General features: G+C 36.5%; 1 protein-coding gene across 1 annotated transcript; it reads right to left on the bottom strand.

The window, feature by feature from the left end:
• Positions 1-25: 25 nt before the first annotated feature.
• Positions 26-24,655, bottom strand: NCAPG (non-SMC condensin I complex subunit G). The gene is made up of 21 exons (XM_088163203.1): positions 24,470-24,655; positions 23,681-23,890; positions 22,596-22,824; positions 21,107-21,252; positions 20,091-20,175; positions 16,979-17,171; positions 15,351-15,500; positions 13,094-13,234; positions 11,926-12,049; positions 11,205-11,294; positions 10,871-11,050; positions 10,272-10,382; positions 9,606-9,725; positions 7,834-8,070; positions 7,344-7,525; positions 4,455-4,629; positions 3,854-4,015; positions 2,871-3,042; positions 1,734-1,820; positions 1,218-1,293; positions 26-382 (listed from the first exon to the last, which is right to left on the bottom strand). The coding sequence occupies exons 1-21, from the start codon at positions 24,578-24,580 to the stop codon at positions 259-261; spliced, it is 3,105 nt and encodes a 1,034-aa protein (XP_088019329.1). The 5' UTR covers positions 24,581-24,655; the 3' UTR covers positions 26-258.
• Between the last annotated feature and the right edge of the window lie 2,920 nt (positions 24,656-27,575).

Below are 27,575 nucleotides of genomic sequence, written 5' to 3'. Positions count from 1 at the left end.
TCTCTATAAAGTAAAAGAAAAAACATCCAAGTTTTGTTCAGGTAATATTTTAATCCATTTTTATTACTAGATGACATATTATTATGAATGAGGGACTTCATATCAGGAAATACATAAAATACAAGCATCTATTTTAAAAAAAACTAATGTAGAAATGTAGAATTATGAATGATTCATATGAAAGAAGTAAATATGACTAGCAAGAAAAAATCTTATTTTCAGGTCTGGTGTTGACAAAGGCACTTTCTCCTTTTGTCTTCACTCATCTGCTTCCTCATTCAACAGTCTTGAAAGATTCATTCGGGTTTTCTCCAAGGCCAAAGTTTTTGCTCGTCTTTGAGGCCTTGAACTTGACACTGGGACTGGTTCTGGATTTTGATCACTGAAACACAGATTATTTATGAATTAGGTGAAAAAAAGACTAAGAAAACTGAAGAGCTGTTATAGGAACAAACTTGAAACAGAGTCTTAAATAGTAAAAATAATTGTTAATAATTAAACACTGTTATTTTTTTAGAATATACCAGTGTTTTCCAAGTGATACGGCAGTATCAGTAAAGATAACCAAGTGCAGTTGCAAAATAAGCAAAATTAGATGGAATCAAATTCCCCCAAAATTAGATGGAATCAAAGCAAACACACCAAATAGGCAAATGGGAGAGACTGACCCTTGTCACAATAAAGTCCACAGTAAATGGATTACTTGCTTAAGAAAGAGTTGAGCACAGCTGAAAAGCACAAAGACAATGTTGTTTTTATGCTTACATCCTGCAAAATCATAAGGGAAGAAATCCATTGCCTATATTCATTTCTCAGTCATTTCTAGTGCTAGTCAACTATATGTTGGACAATAAGCAACAAAACTGTGAAAGGGAAAAAATAATTTACATTTTTAAAATTTATACCTCCACAGAACAGATTAAAAAAGGCAGAAAAAACTAATTGGAAGAAGAGCAATAATGTAAACCAAAAATCTGACTTTTTTCAGCTAGGATATCTGTTGACTCAACACACAAAAGGTATGCTAAAAAAATATTACAGGCTTCTTGGCAAAACTTGCCACTGTTTGAAAAGCACTAGTTCAAAAACATTTTTTCCTTAAATATTTTTCAGTGTTTTAGGAACAGAGGATATCAAAACGTACAGGTTTGGTAAAGAAAAACATTTGAATTAAATTTCCTTGTTATGGTTTTGATGGTGGAGAGACAAGGATTTACCTTTCAAGACCACGTTTTACACTTGCACCAGTTTTTCTTCTGCTCACAGACCTCACTTCTGTCGCTTTCCGCACTCCTAAGTATAAGCAAAAATTTTTTTTTGAATCTTGATACCATTTATTTTCTTAAACTAGTTTTGTATCTATCTTTCTTCAGTGTGTGATATTGCATTGAAACACAGAAATATGCAGTCAGCATTGATAGAATGTGGTCACAAAAAACCAAGAACAAAAACACCACAATTTTCTACTTCTCCCAGAAAGACCTGTGTGTACTGTCAATGGCTGTGGCCGGGTTATCTGCAAGCCTGTAGACAGTCCTTTTTTCTTTTTTGAAATCTGTTAATGGGAGACGCTAACAGCACAAAAATTTACACAGAACAAACTACTTTCATCTTTTAACAAATGCAATTATAAAAGCTACAACAGATTATGAATGGCTTTCCCACTGATACATTCACAAAAAATTAGTATGAAATTATTTTATTAAAAACTACTAATACTGTAGCCACTGTACCTTTGCCAGTTTTGGTTCTTGCAGATCTTAATTTTGCAGTCTCTTTAACTTCATTAACTGGAGTATGAGGAGCATCTTTATTATTTTCTGTTAAACAGAATAACACACGCAGAAGTCATAAATTAAAACTTGATTATCTTAAATACCAAGATTTTAAATGTTGGCTGTTACATTAAAAAAAACCACACAATTGAGCCCCACTTTTTCTTTAAACCAGAAACTAGGTAATAAGGCTAACAGAAAGTTTAAAATGTCACTCCACCCCAGCAAAGGTCAATCATACATAAACTATGCCTGATAACTGTTTAGCCCCTTCCACTGTATTGGAAGCTGAGGAAGCGGGACACAAGATCAGCTTGTCTGAACAGGGACTTCCTTGTGGAGCTCAAAAGGAAAAAGGAACTGCAGGATCTCTGACAGCAAGGTCAGGCTTTGCAGGAAGATGACAGAGCTGTGGTTCATACATGTGTGGAGAAGGCACCAAAGACCAAAGTTTAATTACAGTTGAACCTGGTCAGTGTTTTGTGAGATAGTAAAGAAGGACTTTTGAAAGTACAGTAAAAGGAGAAAGTCCAAACAAAACACTGGACAAAGTGAAGATGGTCAGTCACCCGACTAACAGGGCTAGAGAAAAAGCAGAGCCATTCATGCTTTATGTGCTTGATTCTTTAATATTACTGATGGACCTTAGGCTGCCCAGTCCCCTGAATTGGAGGACCATGAGCATGGGAACAATGATTTTTCCGTTTGAGGACACTGAAATTGTAAGGGACCAGCTCCAACAGCTGAATGTCTGTAAGCTGAGCATGAGCCAGCAGAGGGATCCTGGCTTGTACCAGACTCCGTGGCCAGCAGGTCCAGGGCAGTGACCATTCCCCCTGTACTCAGCATTGATGAGGCCACACCTCAAATCCCATGGTCAGTTTTGGGCCCCTCACTGCAGGAAAGACATTGAGTGCTGGAGTGAGTCTGGAGAAGGGCAGTGGAGCTGGGGAAGGGTCTGGAGCACAGGTGACATGGGGAGTAGCTGAGGGAGCTGGGGTTGTCTCCCAAGTCCTATTACTTTTTATTTTCATAACTTCTAAACAATTCATTGAGCTGTACACCTGCTACTGTACTACACCACTCCTGAATTACCTTCTTCACAGTGAACAGTATTTTCAGACAATGTGATGTCTCTTTCCTGTGTCCTTCCAGAGAGACCTGTTTCCTCAGTTCTTCCAGAGTGGTTTTTGCCCCCATTAGGATCCTTGGTCAATTTCATTCGCATCTTCTCAATAGCTCTTTGACACAGTTTATCTTCCACTTTCTGGAGAACAGACATTTAATGTTAAATGCTGCTTAGATTTACAACTATTTCTTTTATCTACAAAATGTGCCTACTAATAGAATTAGTTGAAATTACTGCACAGAGGATACAATGTGTGACACAAAAGTGACCAGTCAAGCTGAAAGGAGAAACACTTTCTCCATCAATACTAGGCACTAAAGTACCAATTTTTTTTCAGATTTTTTTAAAGAAAACCTGGAAAAAATTAAAGCAACTGCACACGGAGTACAGCTACCTCAGGATGATATGCCCATAGTGGATTCAGCATTCTTACCAATATAGCATTGTGTTCATGTGCCACACTTCCAAATTTTAATTTTTTTCCACATTAATAAAAGCACCGAAGTAAAACTCTTGTAATCTCTTCCCACTTCATCTTAAATCAAGCATCTTTTTCATGTTGCCTAATGATCTTCCCATTACACCGTAAGTTTAGGTGTAAAATTTCAGCTGTTAATAATTAATTAAAGCTGAAAAACTGCAAGACTTAATATTGAATTTTATTTTAACTTAAAAAAATAACTACACTACAGTTATCAAAAGAATTTACTGTACTGCAATGTATCAAGTCGGGCACACTGTTTCAAGCTGCTTATACTGTCTGTAGTTTATGCAGTGATACCAGCTCAGATTATTGTAAATTATTCAAAAATTAATTTTCAAAACTGGTTAGAAGAGAAATTCCAGTCATATTGTCACAGTAAACAAAAGGCCCTTCATTTTTTAAGTGTATCAGAATATTAGACTACTAATGATTAAAAAAGTAAGAACCATGCTATTTATGTACTACCTCTTGAATCTCACTGAGCAACACCAGAAGATTCTCAGTAGAAGAACTACTGAGTTCTAGTAAATTTAAAGCTTTTGCATAAATACGGACATCTGGTGCAGTTGGGTCCGCCAGGATTTCATTGCAAATTTTCACAGCTAAACTATCATGCACCGTTGACTCCTGCAAAGGAAGAAATTAGGTGTCACTAATTTTGCTGGGAACGATTTACAAGAGACAGCAGTGAGAACAATCTGATTTAAACAGCAGGTTAATTTTACACAGCAAACATTTTCCTAAAATGCACTATTTTTAGTACATTCACCAACTGATTTCTAGAAATATCGTCTACAACAGAAACAATTAGCCATGTGCAAGTTCCTACTAGCATTTTTTAATTGTAAGCAGGAGGAGAAATTGGGGCTGGGGGGAGGAAAAGCTGGGAGATGAAAAAGGGGGGGAAGTGTCAAGAAGAAGACTTTACTACCTGAACAGGCACTCATTTAATCCAACTCCTGACACTGGGAATCCCAGAGAGGCCGAGACATGTAGCAGTAAGCAAAGGGGGAGTAGCTCTTAATCTAACACAAGTACTATTTTCCCACAGTTTAACACATTGTACCTGATAGTCCTGAGAATTCTTGGACTGACATTTCAGTCCACTTGGTCTGGTCAGATCCACTAACAGTTCAGAAACATTACTGATATCTACTTCAGCCAAAGGTGATGTTGCAGGAGCATTTAACAGTGTTTGCAGAGTTGGAAGATAAGCTTCTTCAAAGCACTCCTGGTTAGACCTGTTTCAGTGAAGTCAAATATTAGTAGCATAATTAGACGAAATTAAGTTTTCTCTTCCATTATGAAAGTTCACTGACTTGGTACATCAATCAAAGCAAAGTGGGAGCAGCCAAACTTGCAAAAGCCAGCAAGATGAAGATAACAAAGCTGTTTCATAGTACCATTTGAAATTTTAGCACATGGTATTTCAAGCAAGTTTTAAGTAACACTTCCTTCCTCTGACGAATTTGAACATCCTTACTACTGAAAACTCATGATATATACAGATATGTTTTATCTTGAAGGACAAGAGAAAACATTTCCATAAATGCATTTCTGTAACTCATTTTCATAGATTTATCTTCTTGTCTGCTCAATCCTCCTTTCTGCTAGCATTTTTCTTTGGAGATACTTCTCATTGTATAAGAAAGCAAGGAAACCTGGCAAAAAAAGTATGCAGTGGTTAACAGGATTTTTGGAAGAAATACTTGTGATTTTTTCTCAGAAGAGTTCGTAACTCCTGCCAAGCAAGCCTAAAACTCATGTTTCACTTGGTTCTGCAGCAAGTTGTCTAAAAGTGTGGTTCCACAAGACTTGTCAAAATAATTTAACAAGTAAGATGTGAAAAAGTACAAGGTACAGTTGAAGTGAAGCCTTTACTCTTGCTGATATTTATGATAACTTCCTATTTGAACACAAATAACTACAGGAGAAAACTAAGAAAGCAAGTAATTTTTTAAAAAGTAGATTATTTGTTGCTGGATTACAGAGCCAAACCAGCTGACAAAAAATCCTTTTGAGCACTACAACTGGCTACAAAAGACTCAAAGCAAGAACTCTCCCTTTCATCAGCTTTAAGGCTTTATATTGGCTCAACCATTACAGAAGTATCATTCAGATTATTCCCTGTAAATGAAAAATAAAACCACCTCTAGTAACACACAGGCATGAGGCAGAAACTTCTCCTCTTATGCTGTCTGAGTTGAATACACTACAGAAGACATTCCATGAATAAGAATTGGTCACTGGTTACAGGACCTTGTCCCTGATCTAGCATCTCATACCACCCTTCTGACATGACAGATAAAAAGTCAGGATCAACATCTTTTCCTCAGAGTAAGAATATTTCATTTCAAAAACTAAATCTCTAGATTATATCTGTGACCAGATGGAAAGATTAACACAGCAGCACCCAGAAAACAAATGGAATTGTAAAATTCAGTGAGAGATCAGTATCAAATTCAGGTATGAGCCTCTGCCAAATCTCATTTATTACCAAAATTCTCCTTTACTGAATGGCAACTTTGCAGACAAGTTCTGAATTACACATGGTATTTAATAATTCACTTCTAATAATACAGTATCCATCACTGAAGAAAGTAAATTACTCAATTTAAAATGGACCATTTATGATCCAGGATGCAGATAATGTTTTGAGACAGAAAATAAATGAGATTTCCTAACTAAACAGAGATTCTCAATCAATGAGCCAGACTAAGACACAGGATTCTTTTCTCCACAGATTTTTCTGATTTTTGCTTAACATATACACCATGTTATTTTTTCAAGAAAGAAGATAATCTATAAGGTGCCACAAAAAATTGCCTCATTTGCAAAGGACTTGGAAATACATGGGATTACTCATGGAGTAAGTATCCACTTAGACCACTATCAAGGGATAGGTGAGCAATCACCAGAACTCATGAAAAAAGAGAATTAAATTCCCAGCATCAGAAGATGACATTCACAAGTAGAAGGTTATCAATGCTAAAAGTTTAAATTCATTACTCATTATCCGAGATACTGGAAACATATGAAATCCATTTTTCTGTTACTTTTCTAAGAATTTAAGTAGGGAAAACCCCATTCTATAAGAAACTGGGTATTTTTATTTGGCTTTTTTTTTCTGACAACAGCAAAAATACATTGCTTAGGGATTTTTTTACTCTTTTAAGACAACTCTCCTTTGTCCTACTCCTCTTAATGTGGCAAGGTCATATAAGCCACAAAAATTTAATTCAATTTGGTTTGAAAAATAGATAAGGTAACATCATAATACACCTAAATTAAAATTTAGCTATCAATAAAGCAGATAAATACTTAGTTTGTTCTAACTCAATAAAACCACTAGCAACTACTGAAAAGTAAGCTTTCAGAAAGTAAAAGATGAGAATTGCTATTTAGACCTATAAGCTCTCTACCTCTTTTGTCCACCATCAAAATAAACAGGAGATTTGAATATGCTGTGAATTTAAATTGGAGTATTCCTTGGTTCAAAAACAAACCAAAACAAACCCCAAACCACAACCTAGCAGCCTGCTGCTTTGGTAACTGCTGGGCACTGATTATTTTCTTTTGAAGCGTTCCTGCTAGCTATTTTTTAGTGACACTTCAAAGCCTACCTGTAGTGCTCAACAGCATAAATAAGTAAAGCACATATTTTTAAATTAATTTTATTCAGTATCTTTGAGAACAGTTTCGATTGTAGGCTTAGGAAAGGGGGGGTGGAAAAACATGGAAAGCCACAGGGGTAACAGTGAATTAATGGAAAGTCTTCAGAGTGGTCACAGGTTAAGATCACGCACTTTCAAAAGCAATAGGCATAGGAGGCTGAATTAGATGTCTAAATCTAATTTGCATTTGTACCATTTCTACTTGTGCAAGACCAAAAAAAGGTTCCTAAAGCTGCTAGATCGATGTAAATTGTCATATAACAAATTATAAAGAGCATTACCTATTTGCATAAGCAAATAAAGGGAAGAAAACTCCCAGACAGTGTCGGAGCCGAGTGTCCTCTTCAGTCACAGGATTATACCACAACAAAACAAGACGAGAAAGGAGCTTGGCACTGATCAACCTCCCAGAGAACATCAGTTTGGCAATGCCTTCTGCAGCTTCTGTCCTTAGCTCTGAATACTGAAGAAAGAACTCTCATACACACGATACACCAACCATAATGCTTTTCACTAATGCTTTACTGAAATAGCCTATATCCCATCTTACCAATCACTCTCTACATTCACATATTTCCACCTGCACAGAATGCAAAGCAGCTCAAGAGTAATGTCAGCCTTGCAGTCATTTTCTAGGACAGGTATTTTAATATTAAACCATTAATTTCAATTCACATCACATAATATTCCCAGGCAACCTAACGGGATGATAAGCCATCTGCAAAAATAATTGTAAAACAAAACTAAGGCAAATTTTATAATATTCCTTACCTCACTGTCTAAGAAACCAGAAAGAAGCTTCAGAAGGCTGTGAACTGTGGCAGTCTCCTCTTCCTCCTCTATTGTTTCACTTTCCTCCTCACCATTTTCAGTTCCAATGTGTGCACTTTCACTTTGAGAGTCACTGCATTTTCTGGTTTTAAAAGGCTCAATTCCAAACAGCATTAGTTGATCAAAGATTGCCTTTAAAGCACTGAGCTTTATCTTTATGTTATCTATTTGCAAAACCTAGGTTTAATAAAGAAAATAAATATATCATCTTCCCGTAGACCACCAATCTTGAAATTAAGCACAGTAAGATTTTTTTCTTTAATAAAATTGATTATTTTGGGAAACTTTTCTATAATACTTGAACCAATTTTCAAACTTTAGGAAGGTGTGATACAAATTTAAATTTGAATTTATAATTCCATCTGGGAAATAATTTATCAAGTCATCTATGCAATTTGCACTACATAAAATCAAATTAATTTCACTCATGGAGTGAGCATCCATGTGTGAGATGTAATTTCATTGTTCAACCCATAAACAGACACTGGACAAACAAAGTCTGTTTGCCTATGGTAGCTCCAGAGTGTTAGGCATTACAGAAATATAGCTAAATAAAAGCATGGCTTAATTAAAATCAACAGTATGTAAAAAGACAACAGGGACCAAGAAACTAATAAAAGTCGAAGTTACATAGGTTAGTATATATTATAGTTCAAATTGCATGCAAGTAAAACCATGCATCATGGGTTAGCCCAGAGATTCTACACCTGTTTAGCCCAACACCCTGCTTCTGATAGCAGCCTACACAGAGAATGTGAGTTTAGTACCTGCAGAAAGATTACCTAACTCAAAAATTTAAGGTACTAAAGGTAACTGAAATCCTCTCCAAACAAACTTTTTTTTTTAATGTGACATACTCAAAGGCAAATTAGAAATAATAGTAAATGTTACTTTTTCAGGAACCCAAAGTTCTCCTACTATGACTGACAATTCGACTATCTTGTCTGAGCCAAGCACATCAGCTCAACTCCTGCAGTCATTTCTCCAATGTCTGCCTGAACACACTCTTAGAAAAGCACCCACACTTCCCTCAAAGCCAGGGTGAAAAACCAGGGTTAACAAGTGTCATATTTTATATAATTAGCTTAGTATCAGAACACTCACCACAAGGATGGGAATTATGGATATTACAGCATCCAACATGCTCCATATCCACAGATGTTTGGCCATGCTATTGTTTATTAGTTTGAATATTACTTTATCCTCTAGCTAACAACTCTTCCTTAATCCTTAATATTAACATATTAATTATTCAGAATTTTAATCAGAAACTCAGTATCACAGGTAAGTATGCAACAGAAATGTGAAAACCATCAGACACATTTTTAGTTTGGTTTCCTAAGGAAAGCTTAGATAATCCTACAGCTTCTCTTTTCTGTATTGAGTAACAAATATTCACAAATATATTAAAAACAAACAGGATTTTACTTTTATAAACTGTTATACAGAAATAGTAACAAAGATTTCACCCAGATTTGGAGAGAAAATGAGACCTTAAAGATAAGGAATTCTGTGCCCTTAAAAGGGAAAACATGCTACTACCAAGATAAACTGAATCTTACTAGACATCAGAAAAATCTACAGGAAACCAGAAATCAGGAATCACTGGTTCTCAAAGACCATTACTATGCATGATAGCCTGTTATAGATACAAAACTAGATTTATTTATTGTCACAAAGACCATAATTTCATTTCTCATCAGATATTTTACCTGTAACAGCAATGGAAGATGTTTTTGGGCGAATTCTTTGTTCTGAAGGGTACAGCAACCCAAACACAGAACTGCCATATTTCTCACAGCTGGGTGGACATTAGTTACACCTGGAAGTATCTGAAAACAGTAATATTAAACTTTATAGACAAAATACATAAATTTAAAATAAAACTTGGACTACTAAAATATGCTTACCCTGAAATTAAAAATAATTTTTGATTCAGGATTGGAAAATGGCAACTACCAAATATTCTGTTTATCTAGATATAAACAGAAGCAGATTGAATATGTTGTTTGAAATCAGCAACAAAATAATGGCAAAAGTCATAGGAGTGTTTTGCTTTGTGTTTGCATTAAATAAATATTTGTTTTCAAACAAAATGCAGTTGGATCACTCTGGGAAATGAAAAAACCAATATACAACAACAAGCCTACACATTTCTTCATAAAAGACATTAACGTTCTTGCAGAGAAACACTACCCAGTTCCAAGTTATGAGATACAGATGCCACTCTGATATACTTGAAATAGTTTTGAGAAGACAATTGTAAAAGCCCACACAAAAGAAAAGATAGACTAGATAAGAGTATGAACAATGCAATGGCATAATTTAATATGTTTGCATTTACTAAGGAGTTTAAGTTATTTTGTATTCTTACATACCAGAGACTGAATGATTTCATTAATGGTTGGACTGATTCCTTTCGAAAGTGACATGATCTTCAGAACCTCATAACACATGATCAGACACTTCAACAGTGTTTCAGGATCATTCTTCAAGTTGGTCAGGGAAAAGAGAAAAATATTATCAATACAAATGGTGGCTCTGATAAGAATGGGGCCATTCATCATAATTTGCCCCTACCCAAATAAACATTTCCTTTCCACTACACATTTGTTGAACAAGAATATTAATCACCTGTCTATAAGCTATGATCAAAATAAATTCCATTTTGTTTTCAGTTCATTAAGAGTAAAAAGAGTAAGAACAAGACACTTTTAGAAGTCTTTTGTTATTCAGACAAAAGAACAGTTTAACTGCAATTTGTTTTTCCTAGAGCATACCATCAGCTTATATACAATTTATCTTTTGCTAGAGCATTCTATTGGCTTCTACAACTGCAGAAGAATACTAATACCATACACGTTTGCTTTCAATTTTAAAAATCTATTTAAGACAAGGCCAAGCTACATCTTCTTTTAAAACTAAGAATAAGTTTTAAAACATAACCAGCACTTAGGAATACAGGAAGGGAAGAGACCTTCTCCACACGCATTTCTTTAATTTCAACTTGCTCTGCTGCTTTTATCAGATCATTTTTTGTGTGTTCCAACTCAGTTATCTTCTCTTTTAATACTGATGCTGTATTAAAATCCTGAAGAGTAATGCATTCTTCCAAAGCTTGTTTTGCTTCAAAAAGTTTCACTTTTATTTCAGCAAGCTGAAATACAAAATAAAAAGAAAATTAACATAATAAACTCTGTAGTACTAGCCAGTGATACACTATTGACACTAGCCAATATTAACCTACTATATAAAACTCTAGATGATTAAGCTTAAAAAAATACTTTTCTTATCAAATAAAATCTGCTCACCTTAAGCTCCTGCCTTCTTATTTCAGCGGCATCAACAGGCTGGTCAACTGCAACAATTGGCTCACGAACTTCTGATATAATTTCTGCAATCTATTGTTACAAACAGTATATTAGTGTCATTAATTGCAGTTCAGATATATACTAAGCATTTAACTTTTCCAAATCATAAAAGAATCTATCCTTCTGAAAAGGTACTGCACATCTGTGCAGTTTCTCTTAGCAGCTCGTTCCCTGTAAAAACCCTCAATGTGACAACACATAATGTGACCATGAGCACATCTCAATCCCATTTTCTCCCATCCAGTTGGGTAAGCAAGGAAGAAGAAGTTGTTAAGTACCTATCTGAGCTAACGGGAGGGAAGAGAAATATGAAACCTGGAAATCTACATCATCCTCATTTTGAATGTTTTCATCAAAACACTTTGCATCTACCACAATGAAGTATTCTGGAACAGGCTACTGAAGTGTAGCACTTTGCTAGTTTGAGGACTGCATTTATAACACCAGTTGCATCTTTAAACATACAGGTCTCTAGAAACCACAAAATGCAGCTGTGCTTAAAACCAAAATAACAATAAACAAAAATACCTCAAAAACTACCCCCCAAAAAACCCAAGGGGGTTGATATTAAATACTGATATTTCTTTTAAAATGCTTCATAAAAGCTGTTGGATTTTTAGGGAAGACAGAGACTAGAAAACAAGCTTTTACAATGACTTACAATTTGGATCCTTTTGTCCTCATCCTTAACAATACTGAGCAATCTTTCAACAAGCAGAGGTATAAGTGCTGCTGAAGTTGAAGGTAAAATGAGAATCTTTTGTAAAATAACTAACAGATACTTTCTGGATTAGAGAAAAAAAAAACAAAAACAAATGTTTTCTTATTCAAGAAAATGGAAGACATAAGAGTTACCATCCTATTAACTTGGAGATAGTATGATGAAGTCTTCATAATACAGATAAATACAGATAATACAGATAAACTTCATAAATCAGATAAACTCTTCTCCATAACTACTGCCAAATGTATCTTTTTATCTCCGTAACTGCCACATGTATCTTTTTACTTAGCAATGTTTGTCTTTTACTGATGTTACTTGTTTTTTCTTGATTAGAAAATGCTGAATTTTTAAATCAGATGTCCCTACTGTCCAAAGAAAAGTCATACCAGCAGAAACAGTCAATACTGGGGAATGCTTTCATGGAAATTATCTGACTGAAAATTTTAAAAAAAGAAAAACACAACTTAAACTATCCTGCCAGTCTGGCACACATTTACACATTCCACTGAGAGTTTGAAATTACTGCTGTGTTTATACTATCATAACTGCAAGTTTTCACAAAATGCCTGAGATGGTATGAAATTCCAAATTCATTCACTCTTCTTACTTCACACACCAAAAGGCTGTTCAAATTATAAGAATGACTCAGTTAACACAGTCCAATTTAGCCTGGCATCTAAGATATTTGTAGCCTTTTTGGCCTTAGCAGATTATAGCTTAAAAACACAAGAAAAAAACGGGCTACTTCCTCCAAGTCATCTGTCGTGAAGCAATCCATTTTTCTCCCTTTATTTTTTACACACTGTGCTCAAATAAGCACTTCTGTAATTTCATAATCTCAACAATACTTTGTGAAAACAACTGAATTTGTTTCCCCTAATAATGTTGACTCTGCACTAGAACTTACTTTTCCATAAAAGTAGGCAGACAATATTTGGCACAATTTTGGGACCAATTCCATTAAGGAGACTGCTTTCTATTCCAGCTAGCACGAGAACTGTATTTTGTCTGTTTGATCAGGTTCTTTTCCAAGCAGAGGTTTTATGCCTGTCCTCAGGCATGAATATCTTAAGCTTAGTAACACAAATTTGATATTTAAATTTACCTTCCTCCCTCTTCCATGGTATCCATGCAGCCTATGATTAGAATCAGTTGCTGGCCTATAAATTCTTTTGTCATCAGGTTTTCAAAACAATTAAAGTCTTCTTTTTGTTCTTCACTAAGAATTGGCATATTTTGAAGATAACTAAATCCAAATAGAACAGATATAATTACATTCAGATTCACTGTTGGACAGTAATAAATAAGTAAATAAATAAATACACTCCAAACAAATCCAGATATCCACTCCTGCCCCACCTCTAATAAAAAAACCCACCACTATCTTGCCCTGTATAGAAGTGGTTACGTTAAGTATAAACCTTAAAAATTAATTGTGTTCTTTTCATAGATTCTTTTTCAGGAAGTTAATTATACCAAATAATGTACAGTTTCAAAATAATGCACTTCATTTAAAAAAATTCCTTTTCTGAACGTAATACAATAAGAAACATAAAATGTCAAACAATGCTACGTGTGATTTCAGTTGCATAAAAACGCATAAAGGTAACACCTTCGGAACAAATGGATAGATGTACCATTTTTCTTACTATTTTCTGCATATTTAGATATAATGTACTTTTTACAAGTTCAGAATTGTTATATTGTCTACAAGACAAAATACAAGAAAATCATGAAAGTGTACAGTGACTTCTTAATCTGATTAAATAGGTCATCACAGAACAATATTATGTTATCAGATACATACAGCCATATAGTATTAAAAGTGCAATCAGTTTGTTTAATTTCTTTATTTTTCTAGACTCAGTTGGTTTTTTATCAAATTTTATCTATCAGTTATGGATGATCAGAAAATCTGGAATGAAGCATCACGTTCAAAATTCATTATCATAAAATTTAATTCAAATATTTACATGAGCTGTGAAAAAGATGCTTTTTTTCTACCCCAGTTTTGTAGATACTTTCCAGTAACAGCTTGTTATTTTTAGCAAATTTTTAAAATTTCTTCAAATTTAGGACAAAATAACCTTGCATCCAACTACTATTTAAGAACATCTGAAATGAAATTAAGCGTTTCTGATCATTTAATAATGCTGCCTGCACCAGATAACAGTGAATATCGAAATGCAGATCACAATCCTGCTTTCTTCTGAAGTTCCAGTGAGTTGCATGTTCTTTCTCCTCCTAACCAACACCTTCACAGTGCACTGCACAATTGTACACTGTACATCAGAGGATTGAGAACAGGCAAATCTTACCTGAAACAACAGCTCAACAATGAGGGGTTTAACAGTTGATACCGTAAACAATTACTAGCAAACCTGATTAATTTTAGTCTCAACCTGCGGAGTAATGTAACGGGAGGCATTTTGAGCAAGATTGGATGGAAACAGAACAAATGTTCTCTTAAGAACAGATGTTTTGGAAAATAAATGTTTCATGGACTGTTAAATGAATAATGAATAAATAAATTTATACTCAGCAGATTGGATATACATTTCAAAACTAAGGAAGCACAGATGCTTCATTTATTAAATGTTTATGAAACATGTTAACACATTCCACACTGAAAAGTAACAATGAATTCTGTAATTACTACCAGTATACTACACCCAGTACAGAGAGAAAAGGATATGCATATTTTAAACTGGAAACATCCATCAGTACAATGCGTTTTTCAGCAGATCTGATTTATCATCTGTTTTACAGGTACAACACCTCAGTTAAGATTCCCTAGCATTATCCATGCTCAGAAGCAAATTCTGTTCAAAATTTGTGTTAAGACTAAAGAATCCCAAGAAGACAAAAAAAAAACCACCCTAAAAAATCCCCAACCAAAACACACAAACAAACACCCCACCAAATAAAATAAATTACCATTCTTCACCTTAACCAAACATTCATTTCTACCTTCCTGTGCCTTGCAGTTAAATAACTGTTCTGTAACTGGCTCATATTGCAGCTGTGTCAGTCACCGCCTTCAAACATAAGTTCTTAGGAAGCATGCCTGCCTGAGCAGGCAAAGAGAAGGGAAGTTTCAATTCAAAAATGCTTCTCTTAGGGACAACAGCAAAAGTTTACTTTTTTCTCACAAATGACAAAAATGGAAGAAGTGTCGGTTTCTGCAAGCTCGAAAAAATCCCTCAAAAATCTTTTTTAAAAAGCAAAGAAAAGTTAAAATCACCATTCAAGCACAATTTTGGGTTTGGAGGATACCTGAACAGTTGAATAAAGGAAGTATTTTCCAATTTAAAAAAAATTCTAATTTAGTGATAAGAGATTTATTTTTAAATGCAATGTACCTCAATAAATAATCTGCATATATAGCTGGTTCTGGCAGCACCTGTTCTAGTACAACTTCACCTTCTTCACCTTTTGATTTTAGATATTCACAAAGACATCTCCAATATAACACATTCTCAGCTGTTAAATCCTCCAGTGGAATCAGCTTTCTAAACAAAAATAAACAAAGCAATATGAAGAGATGAATAAAAGAGTCTAAAACAAAAAATACACAGAAATATTAGAAAATAAGAAATAATATTACTTCCTAAAATGCAAATAAAACCCTGTCAAAGGTATTCCCCACAGAAATAGTTACAGATTGAGAAAAATAACCTTTTCTATCTTGAGGACACAGAGCTCCACAAGCCATTCACTACATTGTCCTTCTCAGTATTTTAACTCAAGGCTGTTCAGATCAGTTTGCAGAAACATTCTGCCCAACCCTTCAAACCTTCTAGAGCAACCACTTTATGAAACATTGTTATCACTGCACAAGTCTGAAAAACAGAACACCATGAATCCACAGGAATGCAAAACTGCATTAAAATATTTTTCAGCTTCTATGAATTGTTTCTTCCATTCTTAATACAAGATCTTGACACAATAATGGAGTAGCAATCATAGTATGCCAAATGCAAAATCTAATACAACTTCTCAGCAACTCTGTAAGCTCATCATCAATCTACCATCATAGGTAGATCACCCCTCATGAGGCCCCCACTCCTTTTTAGATTCATAATATTTTTCATGCCAAACATGGCAATTAATCTTTGTTTTCAGAAGCAGAACATTAAGTTGTGCATTAATTCTACCTCAAAACAGAAAAGACAGTATCACTGCAGTGGTACTTTTTAGTCCCTCGAATCCCATTTTACTTGGAAACTATCAACAATTTTGGTTTTGCTTTAGATTGCCTATATACAAAACAAACAAGAACACCCGAGGCAACATGTAGATGAAAACTGATCATTTGACAGCTTCTCATTAATCTGACAGGTCTTTATTTAAATGTAAATTTAACAAAAAAAAAACAAAACAGAGACTTCCAAAATCTAGCCATTTATCATTCTGATACTCCATCATTCAAGCTGTACTCAGAAACTTCATATAAAAACAAACCTGGTGTTTTCCATAAATTAAATTAATGTAAGCTCCATTACAAACTGAGTAATTTGACTTACTTTTCAAAATGTCATTAGTCTAACAGATCTGCTACTTAAAAAATTCACTGGTAGCTCAGTTTTTCAGAATGGAAGCTTCATTTTGCTCAGACCAATCAGAATGGAATTATTTTGAACAGTGGTAGGAGTCTAATCATAGATGATAAAATTAAATGACAAATTGTCACTGATTAAAAAGCAATAGCAAAATCTTACTCTGTATTATGGGAGGAAATGCACAGTGTCATATGAAGAGCCTTGGATTCTGGTTAGTAGCATGACAAATGCTTTGAAATCAGTAGATGCTACATGCATTGCACTCCAAAGCCATAGATGTGGGCCTGTCTGGTTTTAAAAAGCATCAATAATAGTGAAATAACTTTCTTACTGGAAATGTGCCAGTATCTTAACAGGTTAAAATGAATTTTGTTTTATGTTCTTGTACAAAATACTCATCTTTTGGAAATGAAGAATGCTCTACATACCTGCTATCAAGGTTTTTACAGTTCTGAACAATGTCATGAAGTGGAGATAATGAAAACATAGCATTTAATACTGAGATGGCCACTTCTGGGCAGTTTTCTACATCCAGTCTATGAAGCAATTCTAAAACATCCCCTTCAGTGAATTGCAACCAGGCTTGAAGTAGCTTCTTCTTCATTACCTCCTTAACAGCATCTAATAGTACAAGAATTCAAACAGTTAAAAAAAAAGTTTAAAAAATATCTAATTTTAAACATACTTTTACAAAACATTTTTCTATAGAAGTCTTTTTTCCAAAAAAAAAAGTTATTATACAGTTAAACTTAACATTACCTTAAATAAAGAAAAACCCAGTTGAACAAGAACTACTTAGGGCACCTTTTTTTTAGAGGCAATACAATTTTTCCCCTCACCAGGAATTAAAAAAACCTTTCAAAAAAGCTTTGACATCTAAAGAGAGCAACTCAACCCAGAAAATCTACAAACCACAAACTCCTGTAGAACAACGAAATACTCAAAATCAGAACCACTGAATAGGTAAGAGGAGGAGGGAGCACAGTGGGTCATTTGGTCCAACCTCCCTGCTCAAGCAGGGCCATCCCAGAGCACATGGCACAGGACTGCATCCAGACACTTCTTGAATATCTCCAGTGAGGGAGACTCCACAACCTCCCTGGGCAACCTGTTCCAGTGCAAGGTCATCTGCACAGTAAAGAAATTCTTCCTCGTATGCAGGCAGAACATTCTGTACATCAGTCTCTGCCCACTGCCTCTTTTCCCATTGCTTGGCAGCACTGAGCAGAGCCTGGCTCCATCCTCCTGGCACCCTTCAGATACTGACAGACATCAATGAGCTCCCCTCCCGGTTTTCTCTTCTCAAGGCTGAACAGGCCCAACTCCTTCAGCCTGTCCTCCTAATAGAGATGCTCCAGTCCCAAATATTCTGGGTACCCATTGTTACATACTTGCTCTGTTTCAGGAATCAGCCACTTTTGGAGGTAGGATACTACATGTGAACTGACATACAGAATTCTCATGCTGTTTCAATTACATGAATGGATCATGAAGTTTACACATGCTACTTTCACTCCCTATTGACCATTGCCACAAGAAACAGTTCCTCAATGAAAAAAGTATTTATGAGAACATCCAGAATGCATATATCAATAATGCATTCACCCAGACTTAAGCAGAAAAGTTGAAATGCTAAGTCTGGTGGACATAAAAACATAATAACTAAGGAGCAAAGCAATTATGCTCCTAGGCTCTCTCAGAGAGCAATATCCAGTATAAGGGAAACAAAGTCCACATACACTGACAACATTCATCTTTCCTCTTATGTAACTCATGATAATAAATGCAGCACTTGAACACAGCTAGGAGTTCAAAAAGAACTGTAAAAAGGCCTTGAAAAAGCTAAATTATTGTCCTAAGAATAAGAAACCTCTCCAAGAAGGTGAAAAGTGCAAACTAATAGAATACCGTAGAATGAAAGCTGAACTCACCCTGAAAAGTAGAGCTAAGCAGAATGTGGATTATGTATTCTAGACTTTATCCATTATAAGCCCTTGTTCTGAAGCCAATAAGGAAAAATATCCAAAATTTCAATGTAGGTACCTTGAATAATCACTTCTTAGCTCAGGAGTTGCCCAGAAAAGCAGATTCAATAAATATATATTCAGGTTTACAAGATTTGCAATATTTGCAGTATGGAATAGCCAATTTGGAATAGAAACCTATCTTACCTGGCAAAGAACATATAATATCAGACAAACTACATATCCTAGCACATGTTTCCCCCTGTGAATCTAGGTGGCAAGAAAAAGAAAAGTCCTTAACAGCTGGGATGTAAAATCATCCTAAGGAAGAGATAGACACTAACAAAGTATCTGTCCTGGATCATAAAAGATGGCACTTCTTTATGTTGAACACATCAATGTCACTGAAAAACAGGCCACACAGAAAGGCTGTACTTTCTCTTTGCGGGAATACAACAAATACTTGCTGCTGATAAGTGAAGCATCACATAAAAATTAGGGAAAATAGTTTCCTTCCCAGTTTGGAAAGATTACTAAGAGAAATGCATTCACCCTAAGAAGTATCTCTCAAGACCAAGAATTTATGGGGCAGTGATGGCAGCCAGCAGACAAGCAGCAATTAATTAGATAAAACTGCAGACTAGGGTAAAATAAGAAACAGTAATTCAGAACATAGGTTTTTCAGCGCTGGACTTCAGAACCAGAACATGGCAAACTTCTGTAGGCTACTACAGATCAACCCAGGATAGGTGGGGGAAAGTGACTAAAACTTCTTACACAGAAAGAGCTGGTCTTTTTAAGTGTAGCTTTATAAAGCACAAAAAAATGACTCAGCTGATTGTCTCTTCCTTTCCTAGAAGAGAATATGATCCCCAGCTAACCAAAAAGAATAGTAGATCATTGGAAACATATGCATGTATGACACACCTTAAAGGGCTCTAGTTCTTCCCAGCGAATGCACTACTTTAGTCTTGTTCTCTAAGTGAAGATCCACATAGATCATAATTCTCACAATTCCCAAGGAGCACATCACTCAGCAAGGGAAATTCTGAGAGTAAAATTCAACTTAGTGCAGACTTTCCAAACAAGGAAAAAGAAAATTCAAGCTAGTTAAACAAAAAAAATAGCCAGCTGTGAAGATTTCTCTCTGCAAGGACAGAGGAAGTATTTTCAAACTGATACTAATGTTCACATTTAAATTCTTTGATACATGTATTAGTTACAAAAATATCTGTAATGAAACCTTTCCGAATGCTCCAAATTAATTACATTTTTCTACTTCTTTGTTTAATTACATTATTTTTTTTTAATGTTAATTGCATTTGGTCCTAATTTAAAGCTCATTGGCTGTCAGGTTTTTTGAAAGCGCAATTCTTTTACGGTTTGCTCACTATAAGGCCTGGAGAAACAAAGCAGCAAGTAGAGTTCGTGTGTCTGAACACTTCCTGGTACCTCATTACTCCCTCTAAGCTCCTTATTATTGCCGTCACAGCTTCTGCATACATCACCCCAGCACATTAGAAAGTATTCTCTCAAACATTAGTATTAAGAGGTTAAGAAACCTATGATCTCTTACCAGATCTGTCATTAAGTCCTTGTTGCAACAATTTAACTCTCTGTGCTATGGTCAGAGCTCTCATGTGAACTTTTTCTGCCAAAACCTTAAAAATAATTAAGACATTAAAATACATATGATAACAAACAAACCCATTACCTACCTATGGTTTTACACTTTGAGTTTTTAACTCTCCACAGAAATCCTAAATCAATAGAAATCTGCAATAGCTATACCAGAAACACTGTACCAACACATTAACAATCAGATCCTTGTGCATGAAAGAAATGTAAATTAAAATAAACAATAAAGTTAACTTATATAGTTAATTAAGGTATTTAATAACTCAAAGCTCATCAGCTCTGCTTGAATATAACACCTGGACATGAAAAGTATCTTCTCTTTTTAAAGTGCCCAGGGTAATGAGTACCTGCAATAAATTACAGAAGTTAGTACTTTCCTTAAAAATCCTACTAACACAAGAGATTCAGCTGAAAAAAAAAAAACCAATATAAGTAAGATAGAAAAAGAAGACAGTTCTGTGTGAAACAATTGAATATTTTGTTTCAAGATCTCACCTAAGACGTCTGCATAAGAAACAGACATGTTAGCATACTTTCTTACCTCTGCATGTAAACATGAGTAATGGTTGACACTTCTCAAAATTGCAATACTAAAACTATGCAATTTTTTACTACTGCTGTGGTCCTAACATCCACTGTATAATAACAGAGAAGCAAATTTGCTTCAGTAACATCACAAAACTCATAGATAAAAACCAATTGACTGCATACATAATTTATGCTGCTACTACCTGATCTTCAACAGACAAATTCTACCACACAAGTAATTTCCATCAAGCAAGTTCTACAGTCAAGTTCATCAGTTTTAACTAGAAAACTTGTATTAAATCAAAATTTTGGTAAATGAAAATAAATTATTAAACTGTTCTTAGTGTTAAGTGAAATACAATAAAAGATTTAAAGCCTTTTTTCCTAAGTCAGCCTTTGAAATCAATGGTAAGTGATGCAATTTACCTCATATGCCAGCTTTCTGACAGCCTCCCTCACATCCATAGTGCGGCCTACAATTTTTGGCAAAGTCCTTTCTGATGGAGCAATACATGACAGCACGGCACGTCTCACATCTGAGTTTGAATCATTTTCAAGCAACGTGCTGTAAACTGAAAATAAAATAGTCATAATAATGCTTTCACATCAGTTTGAAACATAGAAAAACAGAAAATACTTAAAAAAAATCAGCAGCTGTTACCAAAAGCCTTCTCCTGCCCCTGCAGAGCTGATAATTTAGGAAACAGTTCAGGATCACAACCCCAAGATTTTATGGTAACCACGTGCTGAGCTATGATGTCAAAAGAAATAATGTTCACAATTATAAGTAAGATCTTCAGTTAATAACTCCAAAAATTGCTACTCTAGATCCCATCCATAAATAACCACTTTGTCATTTACTAGAAGGGGAAAAAAAATAAAAAAGCATTCCCAAATACTGGCTCTTCAAGACCTGTATTCACTAGTTCAACCTCTTCATAATCTTTGAAGTAGATGCTCAAATTTTCCTTTAAATGGAGAATTGCCATCTCCATTAAGCCTACCAAAACTCTTACAGTAAATCCGTCACATCTCTCATGCTTTTTAATTATATTCTTGAATTTATTCAAAATTGAAAGCAACTATAAATTTAGTTTAATCAGAATATACATGAATTCATCTTGCTCTGTGAGACAATGATTTACTATGAAATGTATAGTGTGCCTCAATAAGTAACCTATAAACAACACTCAGAACATAAAATTTCAAAGAAGCTACCTTAGCAACAGAAAACCCCAACTAAGTAATTCGTCTCAAAAGATAATATGTAAAGATTAATCAGGGCACAATTTACATACCAGCTGTGCTGGTACAAACCTACACTTTGTCTACCTCCAGGCAAAGGAAGTAGAAGCTTAGTCAAGAATCATACAATACACAAAGAAACCCACAAACATCATCAAGATACCTGCGTTGCAGAGATGCTGATCTCGTCTGAAAAAGTGATCATAATTTGAGACAACAGTAGTTTTTCTCTATCATCTCTACTCTTCTAAGAGTTTTGTACTAATTCAATTAATGGTACCAAAGGGTCCTTCGAGGGCAAGAACTGAACAAACATGTATTATACCTTCACTCTAGTTTACAACACATTTTCACAAGCCTATTTCTACATTCAGTTCACAGAGCAGCCTGAGCCCAGTATGATTGTCGAGCAGATCTCTCCTAACAGTTCTGTCTTTTCCCCTTGAACACACGTAACACTTGCATCTTCCATCTCCTCTAGCAAAGAATTTCAGTTTACAAATTATTACAAGAACATTCTCTAATATTCTCTAATTACAAGAATATTCTCTAATCTTCTCCATTTATTCAGTACTAAAAAAAACTCCAAAAAATCAATCTTTAAAATGCTTTAAGGTAATGCAAATTAAGAAATATTCTTAGACAAAAGAGGAAGACCAATACTACTTACTATTAACAACTGGGCAGTTTTCGTCCTTAGGATCTTGAAGTCTTGACAGGGCCAAGACAGCTTGAATTCTCACACTTGGAAATTTATCTTTAAGTCTAATCAGCATAGCTTCATTAATTTTATCAAATAAGTCATCATCAATCTCAGCATTCTCTGGCATATTTCCCAAAATCTTATTAACAAGCTGACAGGTCCGAAACCTAACTGCATGGCTGTTCGCATCGTGACTCTTAGGGAAAGAAAGAAAAGGTATTCTTTTCATCACACTTTTCTCATTTCCAACATAAGGCTATTAACATGCACATCTGAGTGGCTTATATTCTAAAGAACAAATGAAATATGCACTTCTATGTTTCAAAAGCTTTTCCAATTTAATTTTAAGATTAAAAAGTCACAGAACTGAAAAGCAATTACAGCCCATTGCCTGGATCAGTGACTCTAGAAAACCAGCAGTGCCTTCACAAAGGAAGCAGCATGCTGACCACTGCATGCAGCCTGCAGTGCATCAGCCAACTTACTGCCCTGACTCTATAAAACATTAGAAGAATAAAAAGATATTAGCAATTATGATTAGTTATCTTAGGCCTGATCCATAATCTTTCCATGGCAAATCAATAGTTTAGGAAAATGCAATTCTATTTGTGTGTTCATGCTATAGGAACTGTTTATCTTTCTATGCAACACTTGCAGTAAGCCGAAAGGAATAATACATATACCAACCCCAATTGTATAGAAGATCTTTTAATACCTTTTTTAATCAAAGAAACAATGTAAATTAATTTCCACCACACTTCCACAATTTCTTGCTTATAAATATACCTGTAGCAAAGTCTACAGTGACGTATCTTCCCTTTTTCTCAAAGGCCCAAATTTTGAAATCCAGTTGTTGGATTATTGTGTGGGATGTGGTGGATCTTTTTGTGTTGAGGGAATAGGGGTGGTGTTACTTATCATGCACTAGCTTTGTTTTGCTTTCACTTTTTAAGTTCTAATTTTTAAGTATTGTCAAGTACCATCAAGTTTTCCCCACTGCAAAAAGTTTCCATTTTCTATGTTAGACATTTAAGAATAAATGTTAACTGTACCTCAAGCAGAAATTTAAACACATAATTCAGGAGTAAATTATCTTCTTCCCCCTCCTCACTACCATCTTCTTTCTCCATCTGATAGAATGAAGTAACAAATCTAGCTGCAAAATTGATCACTTGTTCCACTGCTGGTTCCCTTTTGTAGATTATCATAGCATACTTGAGGAAGTGGATGAATTTTTCATTAAAGCTTTCTTTATCATCCAACTGGGGGAAAAAAAAATCAAACCACAACAAAAGATAACTATCCGGTTCATCTTTCAAAGGTGTATCACAGAAAAAGAAAGCAAGTGGGCTCACAATTGACAGCTTCCAATTGAATTTAAATTTTTAAAGGGCTACAGCCAGCAGTCGGGGGACACCCGCTGTCGTGCCCTGCTCAGTGATTATTTTGCTGTAACTCCACAGCAGACACATCACAACTGTGGCTAACAGATTTCAGGACGTCCATCACATCTTGTGTCACACTCACATCTCAGGTATCCAAACACCTTCCCGCGGTATCACTAACACCAGCGGGCAGCTGTCACCGCGGCGTTCGCAAGACACAACTGTGCAGAATAGTTCAGCGGCCTGTTTTTGCGGCATTTGGTTGTGTTTTCTGGGGAGGGTTGGGGATTCTTCCTGTTTGTTTGTTTGTTTTTAAGTGACGGGCTCTCCTTAGGCACACTGGTGTTCGTTTTAGCGGAACACTGCGGAGGCGGCCCCTGCCCCCCGGAGGACCAGCGGAGCAGCCGCTGGGGCCCTCAGCTCCCCCCGCGCCGGGCCGCCGAAGGGCAGCCGTACCTGGGCATAAGTGCTCTTCAGAGCCACCACGAGCTTCGCGTGGTTCTGGTGAGGCTTCTGGGCCAGCTGAAAGGCTTCCTGGACCTGCAAGAGCTTCTTTTTGGCTCCCATGGCCGAGGAGCTGCTGCGAGACACAGCCGCGCGCGCGCCAACAACGGCCGGAGCGTCCGCGCGCGCAGCTTCAAACAGAGCGCGGGAGCCGCTCCCGATCTCGCGAGAAACCCGGGCGGGCGCGCGCTCGCGCCCGCGCGCTGGAGGCGGGGCGGGGGCCCGGCCGGGGCGGGAGATGGCGGGCGGCCAATGGCGGCCGTTGGCCGGGAACGCGCGCGGAGCGACGCCATTTTTACACAAGCGCAGAATGAGTTGGGTTGGAGGAGGGTCCTGGGATCCTCGAATCTGAGCTGTGAGCGAACACCGCCATGTAACTAGACCGTGGCACTGAGTGCCGTGTCCAGTCATTTCTTGAACACTTGCAGGGATGGTGACTTTATCATCTCCCTGGACAGTTCACTCACCCTTTCTGTGAAGAGTCACCCTGTCTAATCACCCTTTTTGTGAAGAAATTCTTCCTAATGTCCAACGTTAAGGTGACGCATTTTAAGATTGTGTTCCCTGGTCCTATATCGGGTTGCCTGTGAGCAGGTGCTGATTCCCCATCTGGCTATAGCCTCTTTCAGTAGTTCAGTGATAAGGTCCCCCTGAACCTCCCCCAGGCTTTACACCCCCAATTCCCTCAGCTGCTCCTCATGGAGTTTGTGCTCCAAGCCCTTCAGGGCGGGCTGGAGGGAGAGGGCCGTGCTGGGGCCGTGCAATTGCGGCTGTTGCAGGGCGGGAGCGGCTGTCCCACAGTCCATTCCCGGTGTGGGCTCTGCCGCGGCTGAGGGGCGGCGGCGCGGCCGATGGCTGCCAGAATTACCTTGGCCGGAATAGTTAAATGCGCCTGACAAACGCGCCCGGAGCCGCTCTCCCAAAGTCCTCCCTGGACATGAGCGCCAGGGAGGGTAAGTACAGACAGGTTTCGTAAACCAAAGCATGTGCGACACCATCCTGAGTTAGCTCAACCTCTCTCTAAAAATAATAAAAGCTCATTGAAAGTTCCGCTCTTCGGTATCCGCTGCGAAGGGGCTGACAAAGCAGGCAGTGCGGATGCAATAACTCATTTGTGCTCCTTCCAGGCTGAATCTTTTATTAGTGGAAATTTCCCCGTTTGTTATGAACCTAATGCTTTCCCAGAAATCCTTTAACTTGAGAGTAGTAATAAAGCCCATTATCTCATTATCTCAGAATTTCATTAAAACCAGGAAAGATAACAAAGCTCAAGCCCCAGAGCTGCGTTACTGTTACTGAACGTACGGTGAGCATTTAATGACACAGTTAACAAGAAACAAAGCCGGAGGAGATTACTGGAGGGGAAACGTTGTGGGCGTACATCAATTACAGAGTTACAGACAGCATTCAAAGTGAGCACAAGCCGTGGACAGCAGGAATTTAAGGTGTTTGACGTACATATGTGTTTGGGCTTTAAGAAAAAAAAAAAGTGCCTGATGGACCTCAAGGGATGACAGCTATTTAATAAGGACAGGTCACAAACCATCAAATGACGATAGGTCAAATAAGCAGGACCTGTCTTGAAGAAGGGTCATTTTTGTCCAAGGAAAAAAAAATCTTAAAAAAAACAACACTAGGGGTCAGTCTTGTTCTAGATCTGAATTTTCCTAGTGTTTTATTTAAGAAGCAAATTTTAATCAACCAAATAATTGGAATTATTTTCTCCTTACAATGGTGTCAAGGATTATGGGATATGTATGAGCTCTACATGAAAAATGGAGGGCAGCAGGTGGAGACAAAGTATTTTCTTTTATAGATAAAAATAAATTCTAAAATAATTTAAATATGTGGCAGAGGGCTTTTTTCCCCCTGACATATTGTACTACCATGCATTTGTGTATGTTTAAAAAAGATACCTCCATATTAAAGGTGAGTTTTATATTTTTTATTAACTTCTAAAACATACAGCAGGCCTAATCACCTTCTGCTCCTGGTGAGTTGGAAATGGATTCTACGTGCAAAAATACAATAGTAATATAGCATCTTACATGTTAACATTTTTCATTTTATATTAGAGAAATAGTCACTCCACAAAACCAGTTTAATCAACCGCAAATCCTCAATGAGTTTAACTTTTTTTAAGGTTAAATTTTGTGGCGAAATACAATGGCTAGCAATCTTTCTATTTAATGTTTTACTGGATAATTGCTTTCATATTTCAGATTTTTTTTTCCTGCAACAGAACGCGTCTCTCTGAACAAGAAGATGCAAACAGGAAGATGAGCAGATAAGTCTTTGTGATTCTTGTGACATTAAAAACACGGGACATTTAAGTGAAATCATAATGCAAACTGAATGATTTTTGATTCAAATGTTTAGTATCCCAGTTGTGCCTACCTGCATCTCAGGTCTACAGAAGAAGACCTTCCCTGGAGATTATTTTATAGTCCCTTACCATGGATTTCATCTAGGATGTGAGATTTATTTCTTACAGGCTGCTTTAAATATTTCTGCTAGGGTTTACAGGTAGAAATAGAAAATTCTCAGTACAATTGATATTTCATCTGTAGGTAAATAACATGCCAAAGTAGGATCACAAATGCTGGCCATGCTTCTGTGATACCAGATACCTTCTGCAAATGATAGAATTGTTGCCATCATAGTTTTTACAGCTTACTTTTCAGGCCCTTGACTACATTAATCAGCTTTAATGAGCCCTGACCTGCCTCACGTGAGGCCTGAAGCCACAGCCTTTGCCTGTGGGCCCAGGAATCCATTCCAGCTCCACTCTGCACCTTCAGTTCCTTGCCGAGTTAACTCTCGGGGCTCAGTGAGGACGAGATGTTTCCTGAGGGATGGATATAATGACTGACTAGGAGGGCAAGGATGTAACGAAGGCCCAGAGGTTATAGTCAGTGGGATTTCACAGTTCTATCTGGAAAAGAATGATGAAACTCTGAACCTCGGGATGGTGCTTTAGGCCCGGAGGATAAAGCAGTCTATTAATTCCAGCTTTTTTCCTTGTCCTTTGAAGTAGTGACCTCATCTGCTGTGATCT

This window comes from Sturnus vulgaris, chromosome 4 (assembly GCF_052056855.1).
Source record: "Sturnus vulgaris isolate bStuVul1 chromosome 4, bStuVul1.hap1, whole genome shotgun sequence".
NCBI classification, from domain to species: Eukaryota; Metazoa; Chordata; class Aves; order Passeriformes; family Sturnidae; genus Sturnus; species Sturnus vulgaris.
Note: the sequence above shows the minus strand (reverse complement) of the source record. Positions and strands in the feature narration are given on the sequence as shown.

Coding starts and splice junctions, on each gene's coding strand:
- NCAPG (XM_088163203.1), bottom strand. CDS start 24,580: ATGGGAGCCAAAAAGAAGCTCTTGCAGGTCCAGGAAGCCTTTCAGCTG. Junction 9,726..10,271: donor ATGAAATCATTCAGTCTCTG/GTATGTAAGAAT, acceptor TACTGTTTTCAG/ATACTTCCAGGTGTAACTAA. Junction 8,071..9,605: donor ATCTTCCATTGCTGTTACAG/GTAAAATATCTG, acceptor TATTAAACCTAG/GTTTTGCAAATAGATAACAT.